General features: G+C 47.0%; 1 protein-coding gene across 2 annotated transcripts in view; it reads right to left on the reverse strand.

Moving 5' to 3' along the window:
- Positions 1-6,940, reverse strand: part of SLC39A12 (solute carrier family 39 member 12) — a 73,963-nt gene extending 67,023 nt beyond the window's left edge. For both annotated transcript variants that reach the window (XM_026478990.4, XM_026478988.4), the window contains exon 1: positions 6,680-6,940. In XM_026478990.4, the coding sequence (XP_026334775.1) occupies positions 6,680-6,940 (261 nt within the window). The remainder of the gene's footprint in view (positions 1-6,679) is intronic.
- Positions 6,941-10,273: the final 3,333 nt, after the last annotated feature.

Here is a 10,273-nt window from a genome sequence, read left to right on the forward strand (position 1 = left end):
ATTCATTTTATCTTTTGTTTCTCTTGCCTTTGGGGATGTGTCATGAAAAAGGTTGCTTTGGCCGATGTCGTAGAGGTTGCTGCCTGTGTTCTCCTCTAGGATTTTGATGGAGTCCTGTCTCACATTGAGGTCTTTCATCCATTTGGAGTTTATTTTTGTGTATGGTGTGAGAGAGTGGTCAAGTTTCATTCTTTTGCATGTAGCTGTCCAATTTTCCCAGCACCATTTATTGAAGAGACTGTCTTTTTCCCACCGGATGTTTTTTCCTGCTTTATCAAATATTAGTTGCCCAAAGAGCCGAGGGTCCATTTCTGGGCTCTCTATTCTGTTCCATTGGTCTATGTGTCTGTTTTTGTGCCAGTACCATGCTGTCTTTGTGATCACAGCTTTGTAGTACAGCTCGAAATCCGGCATTGTGATGCCCCCAGCTTTGTTTTTCCTTTTCAACAGTTCCTTGGAGATTCGGGGCCTTTTCTGGTTCCATACCCTGCTTGGACTTTTATACATCAGTGATGCCCTCCCGGGGAGCCCTTATTCCCTGAGAGGAGTCCTTCTACCTCCAGCTGTCCATGAGATGTCTGGAGTAAAACAGTTGACTCTTTGGTTTTAAAGGAATGCCCCATTGCATTAGAACGAAATCCAAGCTCTGTACAATTTTCTCATTGGTCTGGCTCTTGCCTCCCTCCCTCCCTCCCTTACCTCACCTTAGCTTCTCCCCACCTCTCATTAACTTTCTGCCCCTGTGATTTTCCATCAGTCCCACCAAGCTCCTTCCCACCACCTTTCAGGTCTTCCCCCTCATTTCTCAGATCCAGCTTCAAGTGACACCCCCTTGGGGACGCCTTCCCGAACACCCTATGCAAAGTAGAAAGCTCCAACCTCTGCCCCACGTTTTCCAGCGTGTCACTGTTCGATGGAAACAGGACCCGAGCCACAGAGGTGAGCCACACAGCACTTTACATTTTCCAGTAGCCACATTTTAAAAAGTGAAATCAATTTTAACAACATATTTCATAATGTACCTTGTTGAAACATATACGTAAGATAGGATCACTTTGACATGTCATTAAAATTTTTAAAAATTATTTATGAGCAATTTGACATGCATTTTGCCAGGCTAAGTCTTCAAAATCTAGTGTGTACTTCACACTTCCCAGCATGTCTCAATTCAGACGAGCCACGTTATCAAGTACCCAACGTCACGCGGGCACAGTGGCAGCTCCAGCATAGAACAGATTTATTTTCTTCGTGGCACTAGTGTTCTAAAATGGCTTTCTCTCCATGTTTATTTTCTCTATTCCCTTGAGACCAAGTGGTCCATGAGGGGCAGGTTTCGTCTGTGCACAGTTGTATCCTCAGCATCGAGCACAATGCCTGGCACTTACGAGGTGTGAAATGGAATGAATGGACGCCATCTGCCTCACCTTTACCCTACCTAAGAGAGAATTGCTAACAATACTTCCACGATGCTTTCTTTGTTTCACACCCACAGCCAGACGCCTGGCTTGGCTCATCTAGGGAGTTTACATGGCAGAAGGCGTTTTGGGGAATGTGATGGGACAATAGGAAAAAGATACACACAGGCTGTAGAAGGGAAGCTTTCTTCCTTCAAAGACAGTGGGGCGCTCCTAAGAATTCGCCTAGGATCCCAGATCAGCCCACTGCACAGCATCAGCCTCAGAGGGAAGGTATGGAGGGACACCCATCCTGAGCCCCAGAGGGATTTTTTCCCACTGTGGGACAATTTACTATAATATCTTTTAATCTATTCTCTGAGATGGAAGCTGCAGGTATCCTAATTCCATGTGTGCTGTGTGTCCCACTGGGTGACGTCTGGGACGTACCATCCGAGTCAGGAAGAAACACGTCATCTGTCTCTAAAGCAAAGCATGCTTCACATTCTTCATAGGCCATACAGATTCTGTTCTCTCCCCGACTCGGCTGCTCTGGGATAAGAACTCAGCAAACGGGCTTCCCAACAAGACTAACTCTATGTGACTGTTCAGCTCTGCCACTGAAACCAACCTAGCCCCCTTTCCTGTTTTGTGATTAGCCCACAAGAAAAGTTCATGGCTTGGTCGCTGTTGGCAGGGCAGACGGGGAGACTCAAGGAGGTGAATCAGTTGAAACAAAAGTGTAACCAAGCCAGTCTTTGTAACATATAACCTCCTGAAACCAAACTATTGGTAATACCAGCTATCCCTTGTTGGAAGCCATGTGCCCAGGACAGTGCTAAGCCCCTTAGGTATTCACGCATCCTCAGTACCTAAATCTAATGGGTGGGATGCCTGAATGGCTCAGTTGGTTAAGTGAGACCAAGGGAGGGGAAGGCTCGAATATAAATCAATGAGAACGTAGTACAACGAGAAGGTTGAATGAGTTCCTGCTGACAGACTGTCAAGTGCTGTTCGGGCTGTTTGACGAGGCTGGGCAGGTCGGAAAAAGTGCCAGTGACACAAGAAATGGGACTTCCATGAGGCCACCAGACCGGGCACGTGTGGCCAGGGTTTGGTTGACAGCACACGGCAGAGGACGTGGCCCATCTGAGGTGACTGAGACCCCTCTCCGTTTGTGGTTCCTCCTCCATGTACCTCTCTTGGATTGGAATGGAGGGATGTGGCCCCGGGCAGCAAAGAATAGGGTAAGAATGGTGACAAGCATAGAACGTGGAAGGTGAATTGATTTCTGACTGAAAATGTTTAAACAGTTGCGGAGCATCACACTCTGTATGACGAGAGCCCTCCTTCGTCTCAAATGAACAGAAGTTACCTAAACCTTGCTTTAATTTTCTGAGGTCTGCTTGAATGAAGCTCAGTTGGCAATCAAATGACCATGGTCTGAAAACTTTCTGCCTTTTAATGATATTTGACTCTAAAGAAGTTACTTTTGTATGGAAGGCAGTGGCTTGCGGAAAGACCGCTGTCGGGAACATCAGAAGAGCTAACAGACATGGACAGGACAGAAAGTTCTATGGGGGTGGGTGGGGGGCTGGACTTTCCAATTCATCATCACGAGATTTCAGTTGTTGGAGCTTTTAGCTGTGGCTGTGTTGTGTTTGGGAGAGGATGTCTAGTAAAATTTTGCAAATACTTCCACCCCACAGCATCAAGATCAGTCCAAGGCGCTAACACTGCTGAAGTGATTCTTTGTTAAAGAAGAATGGACTCATTCAGGAATAATCCATCGATTTTCCCTTTAATCTTGTCAGGTGGAGGCAATAAGGTTTGGGGGGTATGGGGGGGGCACAGATTCTGGATTCCTATAGCCAATCAGATCGCCTTCCCCAGCTGTTTCATTCCGTTTTGTTCACTGCTAATGCTAGGAAAGCCTCCATGACAAAAAGCAATAGGAAAGCTTCCTTCTGTGTGAAGAGGGCAGTTGTCACACTTGTAGATAAACTTGAAAGATTTTAGATTCAAAGATGTTTAAATTTGATTCTGATTATGGATAAATCCACTGGCCTCTTTCAAGTTCTGAGATTTTTATAAGGTCTCTTTTGTGTGTGTGTGGGGGGGTCTTATAAGGACTATGAGAGGGAAATTATATTTCTTCCTTTTCCTGCCAAACCAGGAGTTGGAAGGATGTTGGCTAATGGCAGGCACTGGCTTTTGGTGGGTCTATACCAGATTCTGTGGCATTTCTGACTGACAGAGATAAGTCTTCCTGAGGTAAGAAGAACCCGTTAGATCAGCAAGTTAAGATAAAGTGTGAGCCGTTTATCCTGTGACAGAAATGACAAATGGGAGAGGGGGTTGAATTAAATACAGGACCTTAAAGCAGTGGTTCTCTGCCTTGAGTGTGTCTGAGAATCTTCCAGAGATCTTGGATAAAAACCCCAAGCCCCTGGGACAGTGGCGGGGGGAGGGGGCTGCGGATGGCGCAGCAGGGGGATGCTGAGGAAGACTTCATTTCTCAGCAGCACTGCAAGTACTTCACCATCACTGCTCCAGAGTCCCTGGGAAAGGGGGTTGGACGTGTCCACGGTGTCCAGGAAACGTGAGGGGACAGAGAGAGCTTGAGCTGTCGTGCCCCAGCTTGTTCACACACAGCCTTGGGGTCCTCACACACAGCTCCCTGAGGACGGAACCAGCACTGGGGTCTTATGGATGAGGGGGCTGAGGTTCAACATGTCTGAACAACTAGAAGTTTCCAGAACAAGGATTTGGGCCCAGTGCTGGCTGACCCCAGACACCAGATTCTTATCCCTTCGTCATGTCTGGAGCCCACGTAGGGGCATGCTTCTCACCATAACTGAAGTGGAATTTATTCTCTTAGAGTTACTTAATCCCTCATTAAATTCATTAAAACTCCATTCTAACCCTTCTCATTAAAAAAAGAAAAAAAAGGCCATGATCAGGCAAGACTATTTTCAAAGGCTAAAGCTTCAATGGATATATTTTTAAATGCACAGTGCTTTCAGATACTTCAGATTGATTCACACACACACACACACACACACACACTCATTCAGTTTTTACCTAAGCCTAAAATAAAATTGGGAACGTTTTTTTCTCTCCACAAATTTAAGACACCCACTTCCCTCTTTTTTCCCAGACATTTAGGGATAAGAACTTACCCCCTTGCCCTCTTTTTACCATTGAATTTCTAATACAAACCCTGCCTCTAAATAGACAAAGTCCCTAAAAAGACATAAGGCTGACGTGCTGTGGTTTGTGCCAGAATGCGGTTGCTTGTCAAACCAATAGGACACTGTTTCTCCCTAGTTTTTTATGAATGACAAGGAGAGATTGCGTGGGATCCTCACTTACGGGGGACTCAGGTGAAGTGTAGCCCTTTGGTCATGGAAAGTGGAAATTTGCCTTTTTTTTTTTTTTTAACCTCAGTCTTTGCCACAGAGAAATCCCAGCAGCAAGAGGGCTATTAAAGACAAGTATTTTACTTCCTAGGCAAAGAAATAGCTCAAACAGAAGCTAAATCGGCCAAACACTTGACAATGTCACAGAAAACAAAAAGTGAAAAACAACCGCCACTCCCCCCCCCCCAAAACAACAGAGAACAATTTTGCATGTTTATATTCGCCTTAGCTAGACCAATATTCAACCAGCCTTAATAAGGCCCTATGTCATTAGAGGAGAACATTTCCCTGAAGCAAATTCTCAGAGGACATTAATAAGATATGACTCCTAGTTATTTCCATGGGGAAGTCTTATGTTGCTATATATATAAATTAATGTCATTACAGATGTGTTGCCTATTGTAACATGTTTTCTCTGGGAGCTTTGGGAATCTCATTAATTATTGAATTATTTGTTGTTTGCACAGAGCAGAGAAAAAATTCTATTAGTAGGACTCTTCTGTCACAAGAAAAAAAAAAAACAAAAAACAAAACACTTGGCCAGGAAATGTTTCCCCTAGAACTAAGCGTGATTGAGAAAGTCTGCCAATTTTCTTCTTCTTCTTCTTTTTTTTTTTTTTTTTGCTGGTGGCAGTTATTTGCTTCTTTTCTTATTTATTTATATCATCATTTATTTGTACTTTCATTCTGAAAAAAATCTCGTCAATCAGGAAAGGGGTGGTGAATAGTGTTTCTGTTTGTTCTTATTTGCTATCGTCTGAAAATATGGGCTCCTGCCTCTGGTATTGTCCCTGTGGACCCCTCCACCCAGACAGAGACATTCTGATTTTACATTAAGGGCTGACTTTACATTAATGTGGATTTTACATTAAAGTGGCCTGCAGAAGATTTTTTTTTTTTTTTTGTAAATTCCATCCCAGGCAAGTTAAATCTCTTCTATGGAAGGAGAAAGAAGCCCCAACGTGATATTGGGGGACAGGGGTCAGGCAATGCTGAGGTATGGACAGGGTTTGAGACCCGCTGGGGCAGACCGGGTAAGGCTGGGACTCCAGCCCCACCAGGCACAGGCCTCATTTTAGCTCCATCTACAGCACTTCTCTTCCCCAGATCAGATGTGTCCTTTTTAAAAAATATGTATTTATTTCGGGGGGGGGGGTGCGCACACACCAGCAGAAAGGGCAGAGGGTGAGGGAGAGAGAATCTCAAGCAAACACTGCACTCCTGGCAGAACCTGATGCGGGGCTCGATCCCGTGACTCTGAGATCACTTCCTGAGCTGAAACCAAGAAACGGTAGGCTTAGTCCACCATGCCCCACAGGCGCCCCTCCGATGTGTCATTTTTAAGAGGATGATTATCCAATTCACGAACGACCCATCATGCAACATACTAGAAACCAATCAACATCCAGGGTAAAGTACTAAAAAAATTCAACGGTAGACAAATATCCTAGCACCGTCACTCTGCTCCCCAAACAAATAGCATCTAACCAGTGATGCACAAATTCTCTGCAACCCCCCCCCACACACACGCGCGCGTGCACACACAGGATCAGTAAATCAGAAAGAAGAGAGAACTAAAAGGTCACACTTGCAACTAAATACTTCTCAACATGCCAAAGGGCTGCAGAAAGGCTCCCAGAAACATTACCCTTTTAATAAACGAAAATTCTCCCTGTTTTGAATTGCTATAGGTACAGCGCTGAGTGACTCGCAGGATCCTAGCTGTGGGCATTATTGGACCGCAACACAGCGCCCACCCGGGGCAGGGGTTCGATTTTGCTTTACCAAAGCAAAGGGCCAGAGAAGCCACCGCTCTTCTTTGAACGCGCCCTGGTCCCTGACCCCGTATCCTACTGCACTAACCAGACTGCAGTCTCCTGGCATTCCGCTTGTCCTCCGTGGGCAGCCAGTTTTCTCCAGCAATGTTTTGACGAGGCTTCCCGAATGGTTCAGGTGTGGGGGGCCACCAGCAGACAGAGCTTGCAGTACTTCCGTCAGGTGGCTTGGGCTCCAGGTGCCGCTGCTGTCCTGGGTGGAGGGTCTTTCTGTCTCAGCAGCGGGAACAAGGCTGAGAAGAAGGAACAACGGCACCCCCAATACTGGAAGCTTCGCCCAGAAGCACATTTCCACCCTTCCTTTACCTCCAGTCGGTGTGTGATGGAGTTGGGTGGCTTGCCGTCAGTGTAAACTTGTAATCGGAGGAATTTCTGTAGTGAAGGGGGAAAATAAAGGGTTTAATTATTGTGCCTGCAACGTGTTTGAAAGGATTCATTAGTGGGGTGGCTAAGCGGCTTTGCAAGGCCAGCCGGTTCCGAGCAGCGGGGGGCCTGTAGGTCTTTATAACCACAAACAGCAGGCATCAGGGCTGTGGACTTTCAAACGGTAGGACAGCCAAGAAGTTTGTGAGATTGCCTCTCTCTAAACTCAACAGAGGATCCGAATTAGGAAGAAGAAGTTTCTCTGTTCATTCTGCAGGTGGTACCAGTCGTAGGACCCGGGCAGGAAATACTCTCGTTTTATCCCATCCGAAAGTAGAAGTCCCAGGGTTGGGTGGTCCTCATCGCTCAAGTCAGTAAATGAAAATAAACAGAAAATGCATTTCAAAAAATGACCCCTATCACGTGGAATGAGACGGTTTTAGTTAAGGAAGGGCACTAGAAGAAAACAGTCATGCCCAGAAAACACTGGTCATTTTTTATTTATTACCAGGATGAACCAGCAGAAAAGCCCGAGGGTTTCAAGGTCACAAGAGCCATCATAAATTCACATACTCACTCAACGTTCACTAAAGGCATGATGGACAGCTTGAGAGCCAATCAGCTTTCTGCAAAAAAATTAATCTCTTCCACCGATTGCTCAAGGAATATAAAATGTTAACAGCATCTCATGGCAGATCTCGGCCCAGAGATGAGCTAGTCATGACTGTGGGGGTAGTAACAGAGATATTGGGATAACTTTTACAGTAAAGAAAAGAGAGAGAGTTTAAGATTCTTACGTTAGCATTTAAAAAAGGACAGAAGATGAGACAAACATTTCTAAATGCGGTGCTTACCGTTAAAAGAAAGATAAATGATTATTTATCTGGAGCTCCGTGGCCTTTAAATCTCCGAGTATTTTGTGGTTACAAAGTCCTCTGTTTTTAAAATTCCTGGACTGTGCATCGGGAGCTGGAGAGGATTATTTCAACCCAGAGAAGTTTTCAGTTGCTATGGAGAGCGCTGCTCTGGGGGTAACAATGAAGGTGGATAAAAATGAGAACTTTCTGTCTGGCAGATTTTCAGGAAAATCAAGTAAAAGTGGCAAATGAACCTGACTTTTTATAGCGATATTTACGAATGCTCCTAAAAGTCTAAGAAAAACTTAGAATTTCTTACAGTCACTTGCCTTTTACGGGACAGATCTGGGTCAAAGGATTTCACCTGCAGAATGGAAGGGCTTTGATGCTAGATCAACATTTTTTTCTCCTTTCCAGTTCATTCTGTAACTGTTTTAGCCACACTCAAGCCAAAAATTTGTTGAAAAGATAAGCTGTTTAAAGCCTTAATTATATAAGGAGCAGAGGTTTAAAAGACTTCAGGCGTTCGAAAAATCTGTAAAAAGAGGTCTTCAAACAAGAAGAAAAGTATGTGTTGGAGGCATAAAGTTTTTACCTGGGAAGTAAGTGAATGGAAATGGGGAACTTGAAATAGCGTATATATTCTGATCCCAGAGTCTGCGGGAGAAGCGATTACGTATGGCCCGCAAGGCCCTGCGAAACGCACACCCGACAAATTATTAGCAAAGCAATGACTGAGAGATCAAAGTGCTACATTGTGGAGGAGGTAAGAGAAGTTCAAAACCGTGATTTCAAAAGGGACAGAGTGCATGCACGTGGTACATGAAACACAAAGTGATGCTGGAGGATGCAGGCAAGGGACGGAGCTCTGAGTCAGTTCTGGGGTCGGGGTGGGGGTGGGGGTGGGGGTGGAGGGAGCGGGGCTTCTCGGGGTGGGGGCAGAGGAAATGAAAAGAGAAAGACATTGGGAGAATCTGCTTTCTCCGTCACTAAGGATGTGAAAACTGGGAGCAACAGCGGGAGACCACGTTCGAGAACGCTCTAACACTCATAGAAACACAGGAGGCAAAAGCTCCCAGAAATGCCCAGCTTCTCTCTAATGACACATCACAGAGCACGTGGATTTACCGAAACTGTCAAGGGAAGGGACTTGGCCCGTTCCTCCTGAGCCCTCTGGTGAGCTCAGGGCTCACCGGGAGGCCGCGTCCAGAATCATCGGTCCACGGAGGCCTGGATGGCTCAGTCAGTGAAGCGTCTGCCTTCGGCTGAGGTCATGGCCCCAGGGTCTTGGGATTGAGTCCCGCAATGGAGCTCCCTGCTGGGCGGGCAGGGAGCCTGTTTCTCCTTCTGCCTGCAGCTCCCCCTGCTTGTGCTCTGATAAATAAATAACATCTTAAAGAAAGAAGAAAAAAAAGAATCATCAGTCCAGCAGGGAGAGGAAGGAGGAGTGGGTTAGCACTCCCCAGCGAGGGCCCTGAGTGGGGGCAGAGGAGCACGGAAGAGCTCCTTCCTCCAGCTCAGGCCCCTGGCCAGCAGCCACTCCCACCGGGGGGGGGGGGGGGGGGGGGGATCTCAGCCTTATCTGTCTGAGGGATGGGTTGGGAGGTATCTAAAGCGAAGTTGTCCAAAACCAACACTGAGCACGTTACCCAGTCCCCCCATCACGTGTTGCCTTTCAGTACCTCGGCTTCGCCTTGTTTCTGGAATTAAAGCCCTGGCTTCCCGGCCCTGCCCTGATTAGCAGGACCTGAAATCTGTCCTCTGTGCCCAAGACTTACCGGTTGCAGCCGAACCGGATCTTGATTTGCTCTAACCCGGGGTCCCAGGACAGTGGCGCTTCTGAGACTCTAAGAAATCTTCCCGATTCCTCTGTGCCAGCGTCCACCCGGGAAGGTCTATTTTCTAGTCCCGGGCTCCCCGTGGCCACGGATTCCCTCCTAATAGCCTCCAGGCCGTTACCTCCTGCAGGAACTCTCAGCTGCTCCCACCACCTGTGCCAGCCTACCCACGGCCACACGACCCTCCCCCCACCACGTCTCCCGATGCGATGTCACATGGCCAAGTCTGCTCTGTTTGTCCCCAGGGCTTGCTGCACCCCACGGTCAGCCACCAGCCACGATCCTGTCCCTGTCCCAGGTGAGACGCCGTTCAGGTGGGGCAGGCAGAAGCCCAGGATGTAGGCTCTAAGTCAGGCCAAGCCGCGGAGGGCCGGCAAGAAAAAAAGCAGGAGTAATAAGGGAACAGAACACTTAGCAGAACCTGGTGGCGTCACCTTCCGGGCCTGACTCCGGGTTGTAGCTTTAACTGCTTGGGCGCGGCCTGCCTGAAACCAGCCTTTCTTAAACATGCTTGCATCTGCAATCCAAACCAGCCTCTAGGGGTAATGAGTTTCAGATGTTAGC

Source organism: Ursus arctos, unplaced genomic scaffold (genome assembly GCF_023065955.2).
Source record: "Ursus arctos isolate Adak ecotype North America unplaced genomic scaffold, UrsArc2.0 scaffold_30, whole genome shotgun sequence".
Classification (NCBI taxonomy): domain Eukaryota; kingdom Metazoa; phylum Chordata; class Mammalia; order Carnivora; family Ursidae; genus Ursus; species Ursus arctos.